General features: G+C 33.0%; 1 protein-coding gene across 1 annotated transcript; it reads left to right on the top strand.

Annotated features, from left to right (window-relative positions):
• Nucleotides 1-3,602: 3,602 nt before the first annotated feature.
• Nucleotides 3,603-26,057, top strand: LOC129232130 (UDP-N-acetylhexosamine pyrophosphorylase-like; the record flags this gene model as incomplete). The annotated part of the gene is given in 5 exon segments (XM_054866371.1): nucleotides 3,603-3,740; nucleotides 8,086-8,265; nucleotides 15,002-15,037; nucleotides 16,074-16,134; nucleotides 24,087-26,057. Coding segments are annotated over 5 exon segments (523 nt in total), but the record flags the coding sequence as incomplete, so codon positions are not given.

Genomic DNA, 26,057 nt, shown 5'->3' with positions numbered 1-26,057 from the left:
CCCACGGACCACAGTTTGGGAAACTCTGGTCTAATGTATATGCCTGAGTTTGACTTGAAAAAGAGTTTTCATAAAATTGCATTAATGTAAAATGTTTCTTTTGTTCATGCAAGATATACAAGGACTGTAGAAAATGAAGAACAAGCAAATCAGCTGCAAGGGGATTTAGATCGTATTTCAGAGTGGGCTGATAATGTTGGGAAATGTCAAGTGCTACATTTAGGGCATGGAAATAAGTGTACAAGTTACTATTTGCAAGGTTCAGTCATTAGTCAGGCAGACAAAGTTACTGATCTGGGGGTCTTAATAAGTCAGGATTTAAAGTTTAGCCAACAGTGCAGCATTGCTAGTAACAAGGCCAATAAGATGCTTGTGCTTATCAATAGATCTATTTCAAACAAATCTAAAGAAGTTCTTCTGCCCTTATATAGAAGTTTGGTAAGACCTCATTTGGAGCAGTGGCGGATCCAGCCGATTGTTTTGGGAGGGGCCATCCGAAATTTTTGAACTAACTCGGAACTTCCCAGAAATTTTATTAAAATGAAGTTTTAAAAACTCAATTTTCGGTGTATCGAGACATTAGATGAGGTTATGGATTTAGGAATCTCTCTTGAAAATGTTTCAAAATTTAAATTGCCGAGTAATTTTTGAAAATTAGGAAACTAAAAACGCATTTTGTCTATTTTTGATGATGTACAGAGAAAGGTCAGGTTTCAGATGCTGGCCTCAAAATAGTTTTTGAGAATAAAGCTTAGAAACCAAAATATTCTATCATTATGAATGCTCTTATAGCTCTTCAGCTGTCCATCCCAAGAATGCACCTTTAGGTAATGTTTGCTTACATTTAAGGAAGAGTGAAGGTGCTTAGAATCCTTCCTTCCTGGAAATATTTTGCATTTGAGTCTCTAAAAAATTCGATTTTTAACTATATTTATACATATTTTAGAAAGGGATGGAAAATTCAAGAGCTCCTCCAAAAACCTCCTTTTAAAGCTATCATCACGGTATAAACTAGGGAGGGAGGGGGTCCTATCAAAGATCGTTTGCAATTGAAGTTTCAAAAAATTTCATTTAAGTTGCTTTTAAGCAAGTTAAGTGATAAGGTCTGGATAAGCTAGTTTCCGTTCACATTTTTTCCAAATAAAAGACTTAAAATGCAATTTTTTGCTACACATCAAGGCATTTGTGAAAGGGCATGGGAAAAGGGGGTTCTCTCCCTAGTTTCGAAATGAAAGCCATAAAAACGAAAATTTAGGCTCTCTTTGGTCTTATGAACAATAGGTATACTCTGAGAACAGCAGCATTTAGAGATCGTCCAAGTGTCTGTAGTTGGAATCAAGAAATAATGTAAAAGATGGAGAAAATTTTTGGAAATAAACGTTTTGTTTTGAGGGTAGGGATATAATTTATCTCCCAATTAAGGCCTATGCTTCTTTTTCAGCAAAACACATGTGTTAAATTTTGTTATCTTCTCATAATTTTTTTTTCTTTTTTTTCTTAAAAAAATTCCTACAATCACAAGGCTTTGGGAGGGGCCATGGCCCCCATGGCCCCCCTCTAGATCCGCCTCTGATTTGGAGTATGCTGTTCAGTTTTGGTCTCCTTATCTTAAGAAAGACATTAATGTATTGGAAAGGGTTCAAAGGCGGGCTACAAGTCTAATAAGTGGACTTTCCCACTTAGATCATGATTCCAGGCTTAGAAGGCTAAAAATGTACAGTCTTGAGCAAAGAAGAGACCGAGGGGACATGATTCAGCTGTTTAAGTTTTTTAAAACGAAAGATGTTACGGGGCTGAAGTTTAGCACTGAAAACAGGACAAGGGGTCATTGTTTTAAACTATTTAAATCTCAGGCTAACATGGATATTAGGAAAAATTATTATTATAGCAGGGTAGTGGAACCTTGGAACAGCTTACCGGAAGAGTTGGTAATGAATAAGGGAGTAGATAGTTTTAAGAGGGCCATTGATCTTCACTGGGGATTGTAAATTGACTAGGACCAGTCTAGAAGTGCCCAGAAACTGTTGCTGGTCGTCACTTTTGTATTTGTATAACTTGCATAAACAAAGGAAACTGCTGTTAAACCATTTGAAGAAATTCTAACCACTTTAATTTAATCACAGTGCAAGCTCATTCATATAAACTTTGTATAACTTTTAATTAATAAAGCACATATATTTAAAATGTTAACTAGTCCACTACTGTTTGCAAGTAAAGCAACCCAAATAAAACACTTGATGTGGTTTGGAAGAAATGTACATAAGTTTTAAATATTTTACATTTTGTTAAAAACCATGAGAACTTTAATTCAACCACTTTTTAAGCATTGATTGTAAAACAAAAGGTTGTTTAATGTATTGATAATTTTACCTATTTCAGAACTTTTTTTGTAATCAGTTTTGAGTTTTGAAATAAGTAAATTTGTAGCAATAAACATGTAAGAAAGTAAATAAATTAAAAGAAGTGTCAAAAAGACTGCTTGTATTTAAACTATTGCGTGTATAAGTGAAATGTTAATTTCTATACTGCTGCATGCAGGTAAAAAGGAATATCTGCAGAAATGAGTTTTTGAGATATTTGGAGAAATGTGTGGTGGATTCAATACTAACAGTAAGGAAATATTTAATAATATATAAGGAACTTTTTTTGCACCTTTTTTCAGCAGAAACCAAATAAGCGAGCTTGTACAATAAAGATAACGTACAATAGATGACGAAAATGAAAAAAATTGCAGTTACCGACTGCCTTTTACCTGCACACGACGATATATGTAATAGGGAAGTTGCAACTTATTAAATGTTCATATTTTGACTATTGGATATTGTTAATTGACCCTCAAAACTAAAAAATTCACCATCGCCGAATTTTAAAACACCGTGGTTGATTTTTAATGAATTTTTAAAAATTAACGCGCAAAAGTGTGCTCTTCTGAAACGTCAAGAGCTTACGTCACAGGGCACTAATGGGCAGCCTTCCGCCGAAGATCCCTTGTTTTCGCTACGGACATTTTGAGCGCGCTGATATTTTTATTTTTTAGAAATTCAATAATCCTTTTGAACACACTATGGAGGCTGGATTCGTTAAAGCACAGTCTAAATAATCTTCCTCAAGTAACATCAATGATGATGTTCGAATATTTCCGAGAGGATGAGAGGTTTAATGTTCCAGAAACGCGAGGAGTTAAATGCGAGGAGGTAAGCCTTACGTTTCGTCTTCGAAGTCGAATGCACGTCCTTCGGCTTCTCCCCTATCGGAAGAGCGGATGACGTCACTTCCTGTGCCATTTGACGTCACAAGCACTTGAACTTTAAAAATTAATTTTAAAAAAACTACTCATTGTATCGCAAATTTTTTTCACCTATGATGTTCATACATCTCTATCATATCACATACTCTATCATATAAAAATAAAATTGAAAAATCGAAAACTTCCCTATTGTAAGAATTCTGTTTTGGAATAATCTTGGAAAATTTTTCCAGTTTACCAAATGGTGCTTGAATTTGAAATTCAGAGCTTCAATTAATTTCAACCTTGATGCATGTGCTAATACTGAAAATTGAAACAGATGTAGCATATTTATTTTATCTATTATTTTTTTCAGTGGAGACAAGAAATTAAAGCATCATATTGCACAGAAAAAAATACCTTATGTTGGAGAAGATGGAAAAATAGTGAAGCCATTAAAAAATAATGGAATCAAGCTCGAGAAATTCGTTTTTGATGTCTTTGAATTTTCCGAGTATGTAATGTATACTTTTTTTTTTTCAAAATACTCATTTACTAAAAATTTCTGAAAGCACTAGAAGTTCCTTTTATAAAAGTCATTCCATTGCATTTAAATTCTAAAAGATTTTTGTGAATGTTTTATATAGCAAGATAAAAATAAATGAATATTGCTATCTTACGTAGATATTCTAAAAACCTGGGTTTTTAGTACTATTTTAAGAATGACACTTTTCCAACTTCTCGACAGTTATTAGGAATAAATAGTGATAAAAGGTTCAACACAAAACTGAGGAGACCAAAATATATTTTCATACTAAAATAACTTTGTGTTAAAAGATTTACATTAAATTGTACAGTATGATGTCCGCACTGCTATATCATTTTGTGTTTACAAATTTTTTCATTTTAAGCATTTTGTTATACGTATTTCACTTTATAGAGATTTTACCTAGGAGTTACAAATACTGAGGGTACACATGGGGGGGGGGGGCGCAGACTTAGATAAAATGAAAAGCTTTCTGCAAACACAAATCCTAACTGGAAAATTTTCTGCAAATAATTATTTTGCCTAACTCACCCTTGAATAAAAAATTAAATTTATATTCAAATATGAAAGAGACAAAAAAAAGTGCTTTAAATCATTTAATTTTTTTTTACAATAACATATAATTAGCTTATTTTTCACCAACTGAAGAAAACTGCCAAAACCATTATTTGTTTTACACATGTGCTTTAAAAGGCTTTAACAGAAATAAACTCTGGGATTTTCTTAAAAATTCCCTTTAAAAAAAAAATTTTTTTTTTTTTTTTTTTTTAAATCAACGTTAGCAGTTTGAAAAAAAATTTCTGCAGAGACAAAAATTTTCTGCGAACGCCGTTTGCGCGTTCGTCTATATATTATGCAAGACTGGGGGGGGGGGGGGGGCATCATGGAAAGACAGAACAATTGAAACTTTTTTTTTGGGGGGGGGGGATACTTAAGAAGATTTTTGATCTTATTTGGGGGCTATCATTGAAGTTGCTCCATAGCATTTGAGGAGGTGTGCCTTTGCTTTTAAGAGGATTGGGATATTACTAAGAGATTATTCGCAATAAGTACTTTGAGTTACATTTATAGGTCACTAATACTAAAATTAATACGATTATTTACATACTTCTTCATAACACTTATTTTGAGTTATATTGAAAGGTAAATACATTTATGAGCTATATTTAGTGGTAGATATATATGTACCTTATAGTTAGAAATCACAACTGCTACAACTCTATAAGATTATTCACCCACTTAAGTTATTTTGAATTATATTTGAAGGTTTAAACAATTGAAATTACTATGGGATTCTTCAAATTTCTTCTAAAGCATTACGAACCAGGGTTGGCAAGTTTCTGCTGAGGCGGATAAAACCACTGGTAGAAACCGGTTAAAACCGGCATGGCAAAAACCACTTTCTGCCACTTTGCGGCAGAAACTGGCAAAAACTCACAAAATGAAAAATTAATTCTTGATATGCAACAGAAAATGCATGGAAAAAATAATTTATTGTTAACCAAAGTACTGTAATTTTATTACAAAATTATCACCATTCAAAATCAAATGCTACATTGTTTGGACCTTGCAATTGCCTCTTAGAAAAGGTGGTTTCAAAAATCTAAACAGGTTCTCAATTTACTACGCACAAATGAGAAATTTTAGAATATTCTTAAAACAGAAGAGCTAGCAGGCAATGCATCAAGGAGCAAGCAATGTTCGTGAAACTTTCATCTATTGTATAACTGGTCCAACCATGTAATAGCTGGGATTGTGGAAAAAATTTGACTGGAAAAATAAGTTTTGAGAAATGGGGCCAACTTGTTTTGCAAAGCTGTGATATTAGGTACAAAATTTAGGCAAGTAAAATTCTGGCACTTTCTTCTTGAAGCACATGACATGATAATTTCAATCACAAACAATTTAGAAGAAGCATATAAGTGAGCAAATTACAATCAGTAATGCCTGTTTAATTCTGTATGTCACTCCTCTTTCCTAAGCACATCTGTATGATTTTTTTAAATCCTTTGTTAAATTAATCCAAATACTACGAGCCTCTGCAATTGGAAAGTTAGTTCCCTTTCTGAACTAAATTAAGGGCACTAGCATGGGATTTTATTTTTTTAAATGATGAAATGATGTTTCATTTTTTAGTTTACTTAAACAAACATCATGTACTAATTCCTTGAGTTATTAAATACATCTTTTAAGTTTTTGCCAGTTTCTGCCGGTTTTTATTGGTTATAACCAGTTTCTGGCACCGGTACGGCAAAAACTAGTTTCTGCCGGCAGAAAGCCAACCCTGTTACGAACAGATTGTCCAGATGTTTATTCTTAGTAAGACTCCTTGAAACTCCTTAAAAATCAGAATAATTAAAAAATTACTGAGATCATTCACATATTTCTTCGTAACATTCATTTGGAGCTATGCTAACTTAGAGATGAATACAACAAAATTACTAGAAGATGATTCACATTTTGTTACAAAAGTTACTTTGAACTATATTTAAATATATATATTTCATAGTGACTATTGAAATTACTATAAGATTAATCACAGATTTCTTCAAAACAGTTATTTACATAAAAAAGTAGTCAAAAACTTTGTACTGCATAGTGAATAAAATATGACAACGTATATAAAGTACAAATTGAGAATGAAAAAAGGTTAAAAAACCAGCAAACAGCTGTTTCGACGCTCTAAAATACAAGTACCATCATCTAAAATACAAGTGCCGGAATTTTGGAACAAATTCCGGATAAAAGAACACGAAAATTACGTCAAAAAACAGGATCTCAAACGCTCCTCTATTGCTCAACATTGTTGGTCCTGCGGTCATAATTTTTTTTTTCTTCCGCCAAAGTTATTCACGAGTGTTCGTCCATTCATGATTTAGATTTTTGGGAGTCATATTACATATGGAAAAATGCTAATTTAATCGTCAATGATTTGTCTAGCACTCCCCCTTTTCCTAATGTTTGGAAGTCTGTTATTTGATTTATTTTTTGTCCGTGACGTTTTCTCCTGAGTGCAACTGTCCTCTGTAGTTCTGACGTAACCTTGACGTCATCGTTTCCAGGTACTGCTCTCATATCTTTTACAACTCGTCTCTCATTCCATTGTTCGCCTCGACTGTGTTTTAGTCGGGTTGAACCTGTCTTCGTTTTTATTTGCACTGATGATGGCACTTGTATTTTAGAGTGCCGAAAAAGCTGTTTGCTGGTTTTTTAACCCTTTTTCATTCTCAATTTGTACTTTATATACGTTGTCATATTTTATTCAGTTATTTACAGTTATGAACATATTTCTTCTTAAAAAGAGTCATAAACTTCCTGATTATAATCCTTCTTGGGTACTTTTCTCTTTTCATTCATTGAATTCTTTTACAGATCTTATTTCCATATACCTGTGAAATGTTGGTCTTTCAAAAGGAGATGGATGAATTTGGTTTCAACCAATATTTAACCATTTCAAGATCAGAACATGACAACAAAATTCAGGCTGAAACTATCCTAATCCCCTAAAATTCTTCTGGTGTTTTTTCTCTTTTTCACAAGATGGATGAGCTTGATGATACATTTCTACCTATATCTAGCACTCATTTCAATTAAGTAGAACACCTATTTTTCCAAATATAGGCAGGGGCGTGCACAGGTGGGGGGAGAAAGGATACCTGTTGGCCCGAGCCTGAAGGTGGCTCGAGATTTTTGAAATGTGGGGTAAAATACATATAGGGAAGTAGAGAAAAACATTATGGAGGGGCCCAGTAAAACTCATCTTTGACAGGTCCCAAAATTTTTGTGCACACCCCTGAATATAGGTGTTTTACTAAAATTGTAAACTGCTGTTTTTAACACGGGATAAATGTGGTATGCAAACTAGATTTTAAGTTCTTATTTAGAGAACACATATCTGAAAAAGGGTTATGCATGAGATTCTGTTAAAACACTTTACTTTAAGCATTTTTAATTTCAAAGTTTCAAAATATTTATATGTAGAAAATTTTCAAATAAAATTTAATTATAGAACATTTCTTATCTAATCTGAGAAATATTAAATCTAAAAAATCAACAAGTTTTAATAATTTTACCTGATTACATAGCACAAAATTTTCAGGACAGTGAAGTGTATGGGGAAAATCTAAGCATTAAAACTTAGTACATTTTTTAACCTTTTTGTTTCCTAAAAAGTTCTGAGGAAATACAGATTTATTTTACTGAATTAATGTTAAGTGGTTTAATAATGTGAATTTACTGATGTGTATTTAGTTGTTGTAAATTTATAAGAGTAATTTGATAACCAAGAATCTTTCTTTGCAACCTTTTCCAGTAAATTTGCCGCTTGGGAAGTGATAAGGGAGGCAGAGTTCTCTCCAATGAAAAATGCCGAAGACGCTCCCAAAGACACCCCGACCACAGCTCGCCTATCCTTGTACGCTTTACACCACCAGTATATCCAAGATGCAGGTGGTAGATTTGCTGACGACAAGATGGAATCCTTTGTTTCAGTGTATGTTTCAATGTTTGCTTTTGTTAATGTGACCAGATTTTTAAAGCTAAAAATCAGGACACATGACGGGGGGGGGGGGGGGTGTAGTTTTTTTCCTACAGGCTTAATATTTTACGTAACAGAAAAATGCCAAGAAATAACTCAAATGTACCAATAAAGAACTCAAGTTAAAAATAATTTACTAGTATTGATGTAAAGAATATTGAATCACACGACAAATTTATTAATCAAAATAATTACTTTCAGTTGTACTTGCTGTTAGAAGCAATTTTAAGAAGCAAATTCTTGTTGCCTTTCAGAAAATCAAGGAATTCTTTGCATGAATAAATACGAATACAAAAGTGACGACCAGCAACAGGCTCTGGGCCCAGCTAGACTGGTCCTTTAAGAAAAGTTAATTTTAGTTAAAAGAAGACTTTTTAAAGTGGCAACTGATAATTGCGTTTTTTCAGATGTCCAAATTTTATTCACCAAGGAAAACGTTCTTTCAACAACTGCTGATGTGCCTGCCAAACTGAAACCAAACTCAACAATCTTTGTCAAACAGTTGGCTCTTAGCTTATCTTGGCTGATCGCTTAGCAAGAACTGCAGCTGACGACCCGCAGTTTCCTTCTTCATCTATTCCTCTTCCAAAATCTTCACTAATTTCATACATTAAAAAACAAACATTAGATGACTGGCAATTTAGGTGGAATGAAGCGGATACTGGACGAAGAGTCTTCGAATTTTTCCCCACCGTTCGTTTTTCTCCCCGCATTAAAAGTAGGTTTGAGACAATTTTCTTTTCTGGCCATGGACCATTCCCACAATATCCATAGGCGGATTTAGGCCAAAATATTTGGGGGTGCAACAATAACAGGGATCTGGGAAAGGGGGGGGGGGTATTCCCGAAATAACAAGGCAGTGGCGAAATCAGAAAATAATTTTAGGGAGGGACACACTTTCAAGTCTAAACAAGAAGTTCTGTCTAGAACTAAACGAGCCTACTTTCCCGTATACCAATATCGACTTTCTAGTACTTGATCAGCATTCTCAAAATTAGCTAAAATCGTAAATTATTTCAAACATATTTTTTAAATAATTTAGGCTGATTTCGAGAAATAAAGTATGCCTCACTCATATGAAGAAGTAGATACGTAAAAAATAAATAAAAGAACAAATAAAATAGCAGCACCTTTTAAACAAAGCATGTGTGTATGTGTGTGTAGGTGTATGTGTTTGTGTGTGTGTGTATGTGCGTGTGTGTGTGTGTAGTTGTGTATGTATGCGTGTGTGTGTGTGTAGGACATGAATGCAACCTGGAGACGCTTTTCGCTATAGGAGAAGCATCGTGAGGATCCGGTCGACGGTGATGCTGCGGAGGGTGGCGGAGGAAAAATAAAATCAAAGGACATCAAAACAGTCAAATGAAAGCAATAAGCAATCGTGATTGCTCAAAAAAAATCGTCTGTGCATATCTTTTATGTAGAAACATAAAGGACTCTAAATTTCTCCGCCAAAAACTGAATACATGAATTAAAACTTAAGCTTGAAAATAAAATCAAAACATATTTAAAACAATTATTTCACAGTAAAAACCATGGCTGTGGAGTCAGAGTCGGAGTCCATCTGATTTTAGAAGTTTTTATTTGAAAGTTTTAAATTCAAATACTCGGAGTTGAAATCGGTCATTTCCCCAAAAGTCCGCAAGTCTGCCAATATTTGCAGAGACGGAGTAGGACTTATTATTTGATACAGAAGTGGGAGTCAGGGTCGAATATCCAAGAGTCGGAGTCAGCCATTTTTCCTCCGTGCATAAATTTTTGCCAAAGCTATGAAGTAAGATTCAAAGTCGGGAAGTCCGAGTAATTTTCGGGCACAGGAGTCGGAGTCAGGAGCACTAAAATTGTCGGAGTCTGTCGTCAAGAGCTATTTCCAACAAAGTTTGTTTGAAGTAAATCCGCCTTTAAGTTCGGAATCTATATTGACTTTCAGTTTCCCCTTAGGCGCTAATGTTAAGAGATTTGAACTGTTCAAAATTGAACGAAAACTTGTTCAAATCAAAAAGATATTTTCGATACATGTTTTTCATCAAAAGCTTTTCCCTACAAAGTTTGTTTGGAGCCACTTTGCTTCTAAGTTCAAGATTTATTTTTGATTTGAATTTCCCCATAGGCGCTAATGTTAAGTTTTTTTGAACTGTTGAAAATTGAACGAAAAATTGTTCAAATCAAAAAATGAATAATGGGAATGAGATGTCCTCGCCGAGATCTTTCTAACAAAAAAAAAATTGTCGCATCGGACTAGTCATTCAAAAGTTATTGGGGGGGGGGGGGGGACAGACAGACAGACCGACAGACTTTTTTCCCCACCTCAATACCCTACTTTCCAATTTTTAATTTTTCAATATTTATCTAACTATTTTATTTATTTTTGACTTTTTTTTGTTTTTCGGGATATTTTTAAGATGTATTAAGCCTTCTTTCATGCTTTTTTTCTTCTTTCTCTGACTTTTACTCGGAAAGTAGGCTAAAAACGCGATGTAAACCATATTTAGTAAGATTAGGGGATGGGCAATTCTTAACATTTCAAACTGCAGAAAACGTCTTAAACGAAAGTCGATATAAAGAAGCAATGGGTGAATCCAGTTACTGGTTTGGAATGGGATTCACGCCCCAGAAAAAAAAATTGAAATACTAGTAGTTTTGAAAACGCAGTTTTACAGTTCTTGATGATATTTTAGGGGCAAGAAAGGTACGTGTGGCTCCAAGACTATTTTTAGAAATTTTATTCTTATAAATGTGATTATAGTTCATATTTATAGTTTGGGTTACGAATGAGACTCATAGACTGTCTCCAATCAATTTTTTGAAAAGCAGCTAGAAATACGTACCCCTCTCCCCTCCCCCCACGCTACCTCTTTAACTTTTCATAATTGAAGTTTCAAAAATACTATGGAGGACAATTTTAACGCTGTTACCGAACGGGGTGTTCTGGAGCTCTCCCCTGGAAAATTTTCGAAATTTTATCCTAAATCTGCAATACTCCATGGTATTAAAAAAAAAAAAAAAAGGATTCTCCCACTTAAATATTTCGAAATAGTAGTTTTCAAGACCAAAATATTAACACTCTTTGATGATATTAGAGAAAGGAGGTCGGAGGCCCTTGTTCGAACTTTTTCCAAAATTAAAGTCTTAAACACATGAGTGTAAGACCATATTTGGTAACATTAGGGACACTGCAGTTTTTCAAAACTGAAGCTCCAAAAACGCAATTTTAAAGGATTTTCGATGTATGATCTTCTTTGGAAATTTTGCGAAAGTGAAGCCCAAGAAACGAAATTTGAGGTACTTTGTAATAACTTTGGCTGAAGAAAGGGCTTTGGAGAAGAAAAACTTTGAGGACTAAAAGAAAAAATTAAATAGAAAATATAAAATATGAAGAAAAAAAATAAGAATAATGGAATAATAGAAAATGTGAAAAAAAAGGGGGGGGGGGGAGATATGAAAGAAAGAGGATTGTGCGAGGAGGGGGGAGAAGGCACACAATTCGCCGCCAATAACCTGAAGCTGCTGAAAAATTTAAATATCAATATTTCTTTTTGAAAGAGAAATTAAGATTTTTTCCCAACATTCTTTTTTTTTCTTCGTAAAATAACTGCGTTTTCCCAAACTGAGATCTTTTCTTCTCCTCAATAATAAAGAATATTTTTTTTAAAGCATCTACTCAGCATTTTGTGGGGAGGGTCACCAGTCTTATGCCCCCTCCCCCTGGATGCATTTTGCTGCAAAATGTCCGGGAGTCCTCCTTCAAAAATTTTTGAAAATTTACCTTAAAAATGTTGGTTTTCGGTTGATTTCGGTGTTGATTTTATTGATCAAGTTTCTTGCAATAGCCATGTTTTTTTTTTTTTTTTTTTTTGGACTTGATTAGCCATTGTTGTTTCAAAATAGAAGAATTGGTATTAATATACGAATAAATACCCAATTACAGAACATGCAATTATTGCATACAATAACAATGTGAAGTTATTTATTAGTTTTTTTTTTCCAAAGGGATAAAATTACTTTAATTCTTAATATGAGCACAGTTACGTTTTTCTTGCACTAGCGACGTGTGGTGATACACTGGATTCAAGTAAATTTGCTAGTATAGCAGCTATGATTTTTTTCCCCAACTGCGTTTCTGAGTGAAATATACTAAACTAATTTTTTTTTTCAAAACCCAACCAAAAATTTTGGGGGTGCGGCGCACCCCCTGGCACCCCCGTAAATCCGCCTATGACAATATCTTCACAGATTTAACCTTTCTGATTCTGCCAATTGCTCTTGCGGCGAATTAGGTTCTCCGGAACATTACATTTTTTTCTGTCCACTAACATCGCATTTGCATATCAGACGTAATCATAGTCTTTCACTCAATAAAAACATATTAATTGCCTGTTCACAACATCATACCCGCATCAAACTTAACTCAATTTTCGGTCTATTGTCTAATGAAGGCTTCATGTTTCAAGGCGTTGATTAATACACATATTTTTTCTTTCTTCAATAGTTAATACCGTTTAAATTCAGAGTTTTTTCTACACTTTATCACGTTATCATCTGTAATGCAACAACTCTCTAATGTGGTTTATGTTTAATTTATCATTGTAAAGCTTTTATGCATTGGTTTTGTTTACTTTATTACATATAATAATGTTAAATTACCAAAATTTTTGTCAAAAGCAAATCAAAATTGTAACCGATAACAATGTATTTTTCCTGTATTTTTATGTAATTAAATAAAGTTCCTCAGAGACCCACTTGCTCAGATTTATCTGAGCATTTAAAACCGATAAACCAAGTAATTGGTAGGTGCGGGTGGTCTCTGAGGGTGTCAAATGTCAAACAGTCGACTTCAATCGCCTGAGTGCGAAAATGAGTAAATATCATTGCATGGCGTTCTTACGTTTACTGACAGCAAAAAATCGAAAAAGCGTTTAAAAAATATAGATTGTATGTCATATTTCTTGTGTGACGGAATTTAAACAAAAAAAGCGGGAGTTTTTCGACAAAGCGGGACACTTTGGCGGGACAGCAAGACAAAAAGCGGACTGTCCCGCCAAAAGCGGGACGTCTGGTCACATTAGCTTTTGTTCCATTTTCTCTATTTGCTTAATACATACTCTAGTATTGGTCAAGTTACTTTTAAATATAAAGTTAACTTTTATGCATATACTAGGGGACGTGGGCGCCCATATGCAAAATTGTAAGGGGGGGGGGGCCTCAGATATTTTAACCATGGTTTAGCAGGATATTTTCCCCATGGAAGAAGATTTCAGGACAGATTAGAGTCATTAAAATTTGACATTTTTAATTACTTATTCATTAATGGCTGGAGAACAAATGATTTTTACATTTTTGCGAAGAAAAAAGTACTAAAAGCAAGAAAGTTCTAATTTCTAAAGGGGGCTCGAGCCCCCCTTGCCCCCCTATATGGGCGCCCTTGCTAGGGGATAAGGGCTCATTGTTCGCAATCGCTTTTTTTTCTTGTGCACATTTTGAGAACTTTCAGACTTTTTTTATGTATTCCACTCTCAATCCTTTCTCAAAATGTTTTCAAATACATGCCCTGTGGCTTATACTTATTTAAAAGTTTGATTCTTACAACTGCAGCTTGTATGCGATGAACCATATCGAGTAGAAAAGTAGTTAAAATAGTCAGCAATCCAACGTTATGAAGCACTAAAATTTCAAATTATTGCAGACACCTGTTTCGGTGTTACAAGGAACACGTTTTTCAATGCAAAGAAGTGTGAGCTTCTGGATGAAAAGTCATCCGAGAAAAGCAATACGCTAGAACAGGAGATAGTATATCAAAAAAGATAAAATGACACCTAGAGGTATAATTTTTTATATAATTCCATCAGGAAAAAACCGTTAAGTAATAAATTTTCCAAGAAAACCCATAAACAATGCGAAAAGTCCAAAAATGAAACCACTCTGAATAAATTAGCAATAAATTTACCAGCGGGGGAAAAACTATGTATGGAAGCAATGTATCAAATGGAGAACTGCAGGAAAAAACAGAGTGAAGGATAAACATATTGGAATTAGTTAATCACAAAACGAAATAAGACAGCAAAAAATGAAAAAATAAAAGTAAGAAATGTACGACGTATACATAAAAAATAATAGAAAAACTAAACCAATTTTAACAAATCTTTTTTGTTTTGTTTAATTTCTATTTTTTGATATTTATACTATCTCCTGTTCCACTGTGTTGCTTTTCTCCGATGACTTTTCATCCAGAAGCTCACACTTCTTTGCATTGAAAAAGGTGTTCCTTGTAACACCAAAACATGTGTCTGCAATAATTTGCAATTTTTGTGCTTCATAACGTTGGATTACTGACTATTTTAATTTTCAGCACAAAGGTATTTATTCGTTATTTAGAAAAGTAGTGTTCAATAGTTATAAAGTTTTCATTTATTCATTGCACATTTTTCTACTTTGTCAATATTGTACTTGTTTCATTTAATAAAACTGGGCATTTTTTTCATTTATTCATTGTATTTTTTATGCATTTTTCTACTTTGTCAATATTATATTTGTTTCATTCAAACTGGGTATTGTAGCTACAGTACATACAAATATTTAATATCATGTTTTTGAGGGTTTTTTTTTTTTTTTTTTTTTTTTGAGTTTTTTAAGCAATTGAGTAATTGAACCTAATGAATTTTTCACAATTTAATATGCGCTATTTTATTTTTAGGGATTTGAATGGTACAGCCGATGGTGAAAAGAAAGAGTGAGTGAAATTATTTATAGATATTAATATCTAAAAACCTTTTTTTAGAAAATATTACAATTCATGCCTGGAAAATAATTAGAATTTATATGTTTTTAAATTATATTTTGCTAATTCTGCTTAGGTTTAAAGAATACTTTCAAATTTTGCATTATTTTTCATTAGGGGCCATTCATGAATTACTTAAGGGTCTAGAGGGGGAGGGGGGTTGGAAAAATCTCTGTATACCCTTTGGAGGGAAGGGGTCAAACTCATTCTTACATAATATTTTCCAAGTCAATATTTTATATTGAAAATTCCGCGGTTAAGAGTTTGGCAGGGATTATATTTTATTTGCGCTTGTAAAGTAAAAAAAGTATTAGGATGAGCTGTTTCTTATTTGTTTTAACAAAGAATGAATAGTGGATATAAAGGCTCCCACTGTGTTTGGGGTGTTTTGTTTTTAAGTAGTTTGAAACATATACAAAACACATGTCAAAAAAACATTCAGTCTAAATGATCTGAATTGATCTCGTTTTAATTTATTTTCTTTGAAATTAATTAAAAACTAGTCTATTACTTATTTTCAAGTGTTATTGGTTTGTAAATAGTTTAACTGATTTATGTTTAAGATTATTTAAAAACTTAGTTTTAACTACTGATAAATGGTATTCCAAAGACGAGATATTTATCTAAAAATATAACTGTAATATGTAGTTGACAGCAATAAAATAATATAACTTATCTATTGAAAAATAAAAGTCATTGTTTTCCTCAAACTGGGAGTTTTAGTGTGATTAATCTTTCTCTAACAACATTTTATTTTTGGAAAACAAATAAAATCTAACGCAAAAATAGGGGAGAGAGGTTTGGAAAATCCCTTACGTATCTTTACATGGGGGGTATGGGGGGTTAAAATTACCAAAATCATCCTTACATATTTAATGAATGCCCCTTACGTGTTGTTGTATTTTGAAAAATACTTTCACAATTGTTCTGTTCATAGTAATGCTGTAACAATTTTTATGTAAAAGAAAAATGTCGATCTTTCTTCTAGTTTGCATGCAGAAACTGTTGGAATCTGTGAAATTTCTCCTCTTGTTTCCTATGATGGAGAGGTAATTATTTAAATATCTATATATTTACGTTATGTCCTGTCCAGTAACTCAAGGAAAAAATGTACTCAGACTGGAAAAAATTATAGAAATCCAAAAACATTTTTAAAAAAAATTTAGCACATATACATAATCAGTGGCACATACAATTACGAAGTCAAATTATTACTCAATGTTCATTAGGGTGGGCCGAAATAAGCTGAAATTTTTTTTTTTCAAAATCAATTTTTGGATAGCGCGCAAAAGTTGCGTAGTGAGCTAGTTAGCACTCACAAAAAATTTCTTGGATATTAAAAAATATCTAGCCGGCGCTATTTGACACTGAAAAACCGAAAAAAAAGAGAAAAATGAATTTTTGTCGAAATTTTTTTTAAAAAACTAAATTCCAAATATTTTGCTAGAATGCACCAAAAATGTTATATAATGAGCCAGTTCGAGCCGATAAAATGTTTCATTGATTTTAATAAGCATTTAACCGCTCCTTTCCGACATCAAAAATTGGAGAAAATGAAAAAATATTGAATTTCTTTAAAAATTAATGTGAAAATTATTTTTCAAAATTAAATTATAGACTAATTAATTAAATAGCACCATTAATCATAGTAATTATTATCACGCAATAGTATCATACATTTTCGAGAACTACATATATAGATTATAAAATTAAAAAAAAAAATCTTCAAATTTGATTTATAATACCTCATGCATAATGAATATTATTTTTTGGAATAATATTGTCCCTTGTTATCAAATGATGGAAGTTCTTTCCTAGCTTGAAGTTTAGCACGAATGTATCCATCTCGTGCAGTTTCACCACGAACTTTTATTGCAGCTTCGGTTATTAGTTTCACACAACGTTTCACAGCTTGCGTGTGACAGGGAAATTTCTCGAAAGTAAACTCTGTAGAATGTTCCTTGCACATTTCTTTCCATTGTTGGTCCTTTAGATGCATTGTTAGAGGTGGCTCTGTTACAACACAGTTTGCCCAATCAACTAAATCAACGGCTTCAAAATTGAGTTTAGAACGCTCAAAAAATCGTACACTATCCGAGCTCTTCGTCTTCTTATTTCTAGAGTTCAGAATGCGCCTAACAGCTAATTCCCGAATGTATTGCAAGGTTTTCTGATGGAGTTGGAGTGTCTATATACAAGCGTAACAAACGGTTTGTAGTTGTCAGCCATCGCGCATGACTGACTGAGTTTGCCTGGGCTACTGTCAGCCACGCTTGAAGGACAACAACCATTATATCTTCCATGTCCAAAACCAGAAGATTGCAGTCAATTTTATCAAATTTGTCCACCGGATTGTTTTCACAATCTCTAAGAAGTTGTTCGATAGCTCCAGAATATGAATGTGGCCACTTTGTGCAACCGTCCAATTCCAGTATAAGATGCCTCAGTGGCAACTCATTGTGGACATTGGACACAAGAGAGCAGTGGCGTAGCAAGAAAAATTCCTTGGGGAGGGTTAATTTTTTCTGAAGTTCAAAGTAAAGCCATTCCCTCAAGTTTATACACTTATACTGTGTATATATATATATATATATATATATATATATATATACAGTATATACGAGGTGTGGCTAGAAAAAAACCGAACTGATGCTATAAAAAAATTTTATTTTCCATTATTTACAATTTGATGTTATCTCCTTCAATGTACTCTCCTCCTCGGTCTATACACCGCTCCATACGAATTTTCCACTGTTCATAGCAATGCTGCAGATCATTTTCGGTAAGTGCATACGTTACTTCCGTCGCTTTTTCTTTTACTGCTTCAACACTCTCAAATCTAGTTCCTTTCAAAGCTGACTTGACTTTAGGGAAAAGAAAAAAATCACAGGGGGCCAAATCAGGTGAGTAGGGTGGATGGTCTAAGATGGGAATGTTGTGATTGGCTAAAAACGTCTTCACTGACAACGCTTCAACATGAACACACTTTGTTCATGTTGAAACTTTCATGAAGAATCTGCCTAATACTTTCCTTGTCAATTCCTGTCAACTCAGACATTGCTGTGATTGTTAAACGGCGATCTTCTCGAACAAGTTTACCGATTTTTTCAATGTTTGCATCAGTTTTTGCTGACAATGGTCTGCCAGTGCGAGCGTCATCACTTGTGTCTTCGCGGCCATCTTTAAATCGTTTAAACCACTCAAACACTTGTGTTCGCGATAAACAATCATCGCCGTAAACTTGTTGCAACATTACAAACGTTTCACTTGCAGATTTTCCAAGTTTGAAAAGAAATTTGATGTTAACACGCTGTTCTTTCTGTACACTCAACATTCTTCCGACGCACAGACAAAACGTCAACTACTTAGAACAGACGCCACGGGCAGACTGAGTGCAGGAGGCAGATGAAACTCGAGCAGTAGGCGGAGCAAAAGTCATGTGACAGGCCAGGCGACTTTCAGCCTTATTGCATTCGTTTTATTGTTTCACCTGTGCTAGTTCGGTTTTTTTCTAGCCGCACCTCGTATATATATATATATATATATATATATATATATATATATATATATATATATATACACATATATATATATATATATATATATATACATACACACATATATATATATATATATATATATATATATATATATATATATATATATACACATACAGGGTGGCGACAGATCAGGGAAATCAGGGAAAAGTCAGGGAACTTTATTAATCAGGGAAAAGTCAGGGAAATATCAGGGAATTTTGAAAAAATAACAAAAAATCAGGGAAAATTTATTTTATGAAGGAAAAAAATTTTTTTTTGCTTTACAAAATTAAGTATTTTAATTCCCTACGCATTTTCTGCCAATTATCTGCTCAAAAAAAAGTAAAATTAATGAGGTGTGATTATACACTGCCGCATATTTGTGCATTTTTTTCCCTCAACGTCAAAGTATTGAATCTTACTTATTCCCCACAGGATGAACTTCCTAAGATTGTTTCTGTGTCTGTTAGGTTGTTTATTTTACCTAGCTCGAAATTTCTTTTTAAGCTTTCAATGCTATGTAAAATAAACAACCATACAGGCAAAGAGGAAGCCTTCATTAATGCCTTAGCTCCTTTGCCTTTATTTCATTGTCTCGAAGTAATTAGCGTACTGCAATCACGATTTCAAGAAGAAATCTTCGGTTTTTGAATTAATACTATAAAAGCTTAAAAGTTATTACTTCTTCGCGTTTTTAATTAAATTGCTAAAATTGAACTTTCAATAAATAAAACTTGCCGTTATACTATTTGTTGTCACCACAGATTATAAAGGTTTTCTTTTCTTCAGACTTAAGTGATTCTTTAATTTTATAACCAAGTTGTAGACTTTTTTTATATATCTTGAAATTAACTAATTGCTTTTTTTTTTCTTCTTGCAGTTCAAAGTTGTTTGTTACAAAAGCAATCTAAGATTTTTTTTCGTTACATACTGAAATCATTTGAAATAGAGTTAACTTGTGTACTTAAGTAAATATATTTACTTTTTTATTGTTAAAATGCTGTATTCATTCATTAAAACCTATTTTTGATTAGAGAAAAGCTCCCTATGAATGGATGTCAAATGGTTTCATCTGTTTTGCATAAATATGTCAATTAGTTATGTAAGAATAACTACAGTACTTCTATTCTTTCACTATTACTTGTTATTTTTGCAACAATTATTAAACTGTTTGAGAACTTAGTTCAAAATAATTTCAATTACTTTTTAGTAATATCATAAATACACATATGTTTTTAAGAGATTTTAACAGTTTCTTAAAATTCTTATGCTAAGTGGTTTCTGGAAGCAAAGGATTTTTTTTTTAAATTTTCTATAATATTTCCATTGTAGAAAAATTTAATATACTGTTTTTTAGGTTTTTTCACCCAAAAAAATTGACTTGATATGTTTTTTTTAACCATTTTATTAAAAAAGTAGCATCTTTTTAAAATATATCTTTAGTTACACAACTTAAAACGTTTAAAATACTGCATTTTATACAAACATACAATGGATTTCAAGTAGAGCAAAGAAAGAAAACCATTATCATTGGTAACGTAAATCAGGGAAATTTGGTGAACTTAATCAGGGAAATCAGGGAAAAGTCAGGGAACTTTTTTTCACAGTTCCTGTCGCCACCCTGACATACATATATATTGTTTTGGGTCTCATGGGGGGGGGGTTCTGACCCCCCTATCCCCCCCATGGCTACGCCACTGCAAGAGAGGACCCCTTTAATTGCTTAATTCCCAGCTGTGGAGGTGTAGAATTACAGCATTTCTTTTCGGGGGGGGGGGGAGGGTTGTCTCTTAAGTGGGTCATAAAGTCGAGAGGAAGAAATGGCTTTAGAAAAAGAAGAAAACTTGCGTTCAATTCATTAATCACTTTAAAGGACTTAAGAGGACTCACATTTTTTTAATACTCAAGGGCTCTATTTGTCAAATATATATAAAATAGTTATAAAATAATCTTAGGAATAATAGACGTAGTTGAGTGCCGTTTATTATCCAGGAGAAACATTGGAACCGAAGATTAAAAAATTAGCATCTTATGTAACTATATTTTATTTGAGTGTGTGCATTTGTTAAAATTGGCGTACAAATGTCGCATAAAACTGATTGAATTTTCACTGTTTTTTCTAAGTAACGTATTGCGTAACATTTCACTACTTACTTATTTCAAAACTACTTTTAATTTTTTTTTTTTCTCATTTTTCCAATGTTTCAGTCTTAAAGGAGCGTAGCTAAATATTCTACGAAATGTATAAAAGTCTTTGAGATTTCAACTAATTCACTGACAGATACTTCTAATGTTTGCTGAAACTAGCTTCAAACTTTTATTTTCGACCCCTCCCCCCCCCTCTTTTTTTTTTGAAAAAAGTGCATTTTTGCCCCTTTTTTTCAGTTTTTCAAGGGCAAATAGCGCCGGCTAAATATTAAACAAATTTAGCGAAATTTTTTATGGGTAATAACGGGCCCATATAGCAACTTTTCCGCACTATCCAAAAACAGATTTCGAAAAAAAGTTTTTTCAGCCCACCCTAATGTTCATTTTCTTTGCTTTGGGAGCAGAACGAATGTAGTAATTCTCAGGCTACATTGAACTTGATAGTGGATACAAAGCTAAAATGCTAGCAGTTTTCCATGAAGTTGGTTTAATTATTTGGCAAGTAATCACGTGTTTAACAATTTTTTGCACTACCTGATTTTACTCTTATGTAATATTAACCTTTTTGCCATGCAGTTCTGTTTGCGTTTTATTCAAAAGAAATTTTAAAGGCAAGAACAATTTCATTTCAATTGCATGTGTAATAATTAAGCACTCAAATTTTGAATTTGTGTCATTTGTAAATAAGTAAAGAAATGAGAAGTTCCATAACTTTTACATATTGCGAAAGATAGTAGCGTTACGAACCATTGACAAATACTCCAAAATGTGTGAAAGAAACTGGTTTTCGTGTTAGATGTTGTGTAACAAAAGGCTCCAACACTGAACATTTTACACAATGTGGTCACACATTGCACCTGTATTACTGAACTTTATTGGAAAAGAAAAAAAACAAAACTTAGTGTATTTCTTTTCAAATTCATGTATCGCTTATCGCAGTGCTGTCAAGCCTTTGTCTATCCAAGGGCTGCACTCAGGAGCATGCACGGGGGGGGAGAGAAGGGACACCTGTTGGCCCAGGCCCGAGCCTGAAGGGGGCCCAATATTTTTTAAACTAGGGGTGAACAATATGGAGGGGGCCCAGAAAAGTCATTTGTGATGGGCCCCAACATTTTTGTGCACGCCCCTGGCTGCACTGTATGTTAAAATGGTTCTCATGGGCCAGAACAGATATAGTTTCAAAATATTTAATTTTTTTTCAATAACTTAGGAAAATATGGAAAAAGAAACTTACAAAACAATAATCATTACTTGATGCTTATATATAAAATGCATCTGTTTTTCAGAAACCAATTTCTGAATATTTGGCTACAAATTTGTGAATCATGCTTTTCAATTTGTAACATTGAACAAAACAACAATCCATGCAGATCAGCTTCGAAGGCCACACATGGTCCACAGATTGTAGGTTGGGTATTACTGACTTATCGTTATATGTGTAGAGTTTCGAATACAGTTGAACTCTCTTCATATGATCCCATTTAATACGTAATCACGGCTAAACTGAACATCTTGTTTGTTAAGACTGGTTCGCTATCTAATTACATTAAAAATTTCACGTATAATACGTGCATTCAATGGAAAATATCGGCTAAAACGAACCAAAATTTCTGACCTCGTTACTTAAAATGCTTGAGGTTGAATATTATTATTTTCTTTTTTAGAAATTGTTGATCATTTTGTTTGGTAGAAGAAGGCTCTTTGTGTATCGAGAAGAGAGTATCAAATATTTTTCATAGAAAATAAAGCTTGTACATGTGTTTACCTGTGGACATTTCAATTTACTCGATGATAAAACTGTTTATCATCCATTGTGGATTGCAACTTATTCCGCGATTGTCGAATACGATCTTCCTTTTTCAATATTTTCCAAACACATTCATTTATAAGAAATAAGGGATTTTTTTTCTGAATGCTCTAACAGTTAGATTACAATGTATGTATTAGTTGTAATATTTTTTAAGTTTAGGTAAGCATTCGTTCATTTTTCGCAGTATCTCACATTCACGGTTGTTAAGAATAACAGTTAATAAAAACAAATTCTTTGATTTTTGACATTCCGTATTAACCGAGTTCAACTGTATATATTTTGAAATCAGGTCCATCATTTCTGCTCTTTTTACTTTCTTCTATATCTAAAGATAGAAGAAAGTATTGGATTCGTGCAAATTTTCGAATTTCGAATTTTGACGGATTTGAACGTTTTGAGGTGTGCTGAGTCCATTTCGACTATTTTTGGAAAATGTCTGTCTGTCTGTGTGTGTGTGTGTGTGTGACCAGTTTTTTGTGGCCGCGCTACAGCAAAAACTACCGCATGAAATCGAACGAAACTTGGTACACATATGTGCCCCTATGTGAACTTGTGCCCATTGGTTTTTGGCGCGAATTCCTCCAAGGGGGGTGGAGCAATGGGACGTTTTTTGAGTTACGCGTGATTGCTATTCCTCAGGAAGTAACTGGCGGAATCAAACAAAATTTGGTCCATATGTTGCCATTAACAAGAACAGGTGCTGATTCAATTTTGGTGTCAATAGCTCAAACGGGGGTTGAGCTATAGAACGTTTTTTTTGTCGTCAATTGTGACTGCTGTATCTCAAGAAATAATGAACGGAATGAAAGAAAAATTTATCGGCAAGAAGCCCTTAGTGGGTATAAGAGCTGATTTTATTTTGGTGTCAACAGCTAAAAAGGGGGGTAGCGCAATCGCCCGTTCTTTTTTTCCATTGTGAGTGCCCTATCTCAAGAAGTAATGCTACGTTCTGGTTGAAATTTGGAATATATGTGAATCCATACGTAAACAGGCTTTGGTTCAATTTTGACTCCAATCGCTCCAAGAGGTGTTGATTTTTTTTTTTTTTTTTTTGAATAAAAATAGCTTTATTAATGCAACAATAAGAAAGATAAATCGTAATAGATTGTCGTCTGCGTATTTCTCGTGATTTTAATTGTATGGAAATGATCGGAAATATTATCTGAATGATTTAAAATTTTTAACTGTTGCCATCTTATGTTTGTTAACAAATAAAATATTTGTAATTAATTCAAGCAAGGCTTTTAAAATAACTTTCAATTTTCGCTCTTTGCTTTGCTTTTGCAATAATTCAGACATTGGGATGGTCGTCAAGTTTTTGCATGTGTCATTTTGTTTTTGTTGGGAATATTGCTTCCTCGTCAAGCATGGGGAGGGATCAGAAAAAAAAAGAAAAATATAGAAGAAAGTTTCGTAATGGCCACAACATACTAGTTTATTTTGGCATCTCTACTGACATATCAACTTCTTTTTGTCATTATTTTAATGCAATAATTTATTTCAGGGCCTTGAAGAGCTTGTTGCTGGAAAAGTTTTCTCTGGTCCTGTGGTCATCAGTTCTCCAAGAGAACAGTTACCTATTTCTGACACAAATGGCAACAGAGATGACTGAACTACTGAGGTTCCTGGTGGTGAAAATTGCAACTCGAATGGACAAAGAGGTCGCTTAATTATCGGACATTTCTTCGTAGCCATTCCAGCCAAATCTCGCGTTGCTATGCGACGGGAGATTTCGGAGATAAGCAGGATATTGTTGCACGGATGAAATACTTTTGCTGTTTTAAGCATTCGCAAATGGCAATTCTGCATTTATCCTATTTGAAAAGGTCATGTATAGCAAATCTGCACGGTATTAATTTTGAGCTTTGGCTCTTTTATTCACATAGATTAGAATGAACTAAGTTGTGTTGAAGGCTTTTAATACTTTGTAGTACAAAAAGTGTTAATGGTATTTTTAAAAAATACTACTAGCATTTTAAAAGGAGAAAGAAATCTATATTTTGAAATTATTTAAACTTCCCGGTGCAACTATTAATATTTGACACACATATGATCATAAAATTTAGTACTTTGTTCCACTTAAGTGATATCGGAGGATTTATTTGCCCCCCCCCCCCCATCACCTAGCAATACATATCTAAGATGTAATATTTCCCACTTTGTTAACTTCCTAGATACATTATTTTTCCTACTTTAATAAGACTGATAAATAATATTAAAACTTTTTACCTTTTAACTGCCAAGTTGCTTTCTTTCTCCCTTATCTGTGTGCTTGATTGTTCAAACAAAATAAGGAAATATGAGAAGTTTTTATGAAATACAAATAACAATCAAAATAATTGAATTAAAAAAAAATATTTTTTTTAAATATAGTTGCACAACAGATATTCCTGGGAAATACAACGAATGTGCATTAAGTTGCATTAGGTACTCTCAGCAACAGCAAACAAAAAAAAAAAGTATCATCCTTTAATTAAATGTTTAAAGCAAGTTCAAAAATCCAAAAACAGAAGTATTTTTTCCCCTTCGATACTGAATATTTTTTATTCAATATGTACATTAAATATTCGTCAATGGCTGAAAATTAATTTTGTGCAGACTTGTACTAGGCACTATAATTTAAAAGTGAGCATGATAGCATTTATTGATTTTAGTCTAAATACGATGGTTGGCTGTTATACAGTTTTAGAACAAATATGATTGAGATTTACCTACCAGCCCACCCTCCCATACCAAAATTTTCTTAAATTATTCATGCATTTAATTTTGTTTTTAAGGTTTGGTAAAATACTTTTTCTATTTTAACGCATATCCATGCCGCAAATATATATTTAAAAGTCTCTTTGCTGTAATGAGTTATAAAATAATTTCATGTTGGCTTGAAATGAGTTGTATTTGTAAATTTGCATTTATTGTTATGTATACCTTTTTACACATAAAAATGGCAAAAAGTGCAATCATTCTTGTATATATTCTTTTTTTTAAAATTAATTTATTCAAATGAGTATTTTAAAACTTTATGTATTCAATGACTAACTTAGATTTTTATTTAAAACTTAATTTTCACCACCAATACTTTTTTAATTGCCGCAGCAAAAGAAAATGTACTGACTTTTGCAAGTACTTAAGCTGATTTTAATTTATTTTTGTTCAAACTTTATTAGAAATTTAATCTTTGTACAGTCAGAGATGTATTGACAGTTGTAAGTACTTAAGTTGATTTTAATATTTTAGTTTATTTTCGTTCAAACTTTAATTTCTTGGAACTTTAAACCTTGTACAGTCAGAGAAATGTATAGGATTGATTCTAAGAATTTTGTTGGCTGCACTTTTTAAAATTTGCAACAGAGACTTATTTTTTATAAAGAATATTTTTATATTGCATGTAAATTGATTTTAGAAATGAAACAATGGGATTTTTTGAAGAGAAATTCTATTGTATGTAATTTGAAGAATAAATATTTTATGAAGTTTA

The sequence above is a fragment of the Uloborus diversus genome, unplaced genomic scaffold (genome assembly GCF_026930045.1).
Source record: "Uloborus diversus isolate 005 unplaced genomic scaffold, Udiv.v.3.1 scaffold_11, whole genome shotgun sequence".
Classification (NCBI taxonomy): Eukaryota; Metazoa; Arthropoda; class Arachnida; order Araneae; family Uloboridae; genus Uloborus; species Uloborus diversus.
The sequence above is the reverse complement of the archived record's forward strand: the minus strand, read 5'-3'. Positions and strand labels throughout refer to the sequence as shown.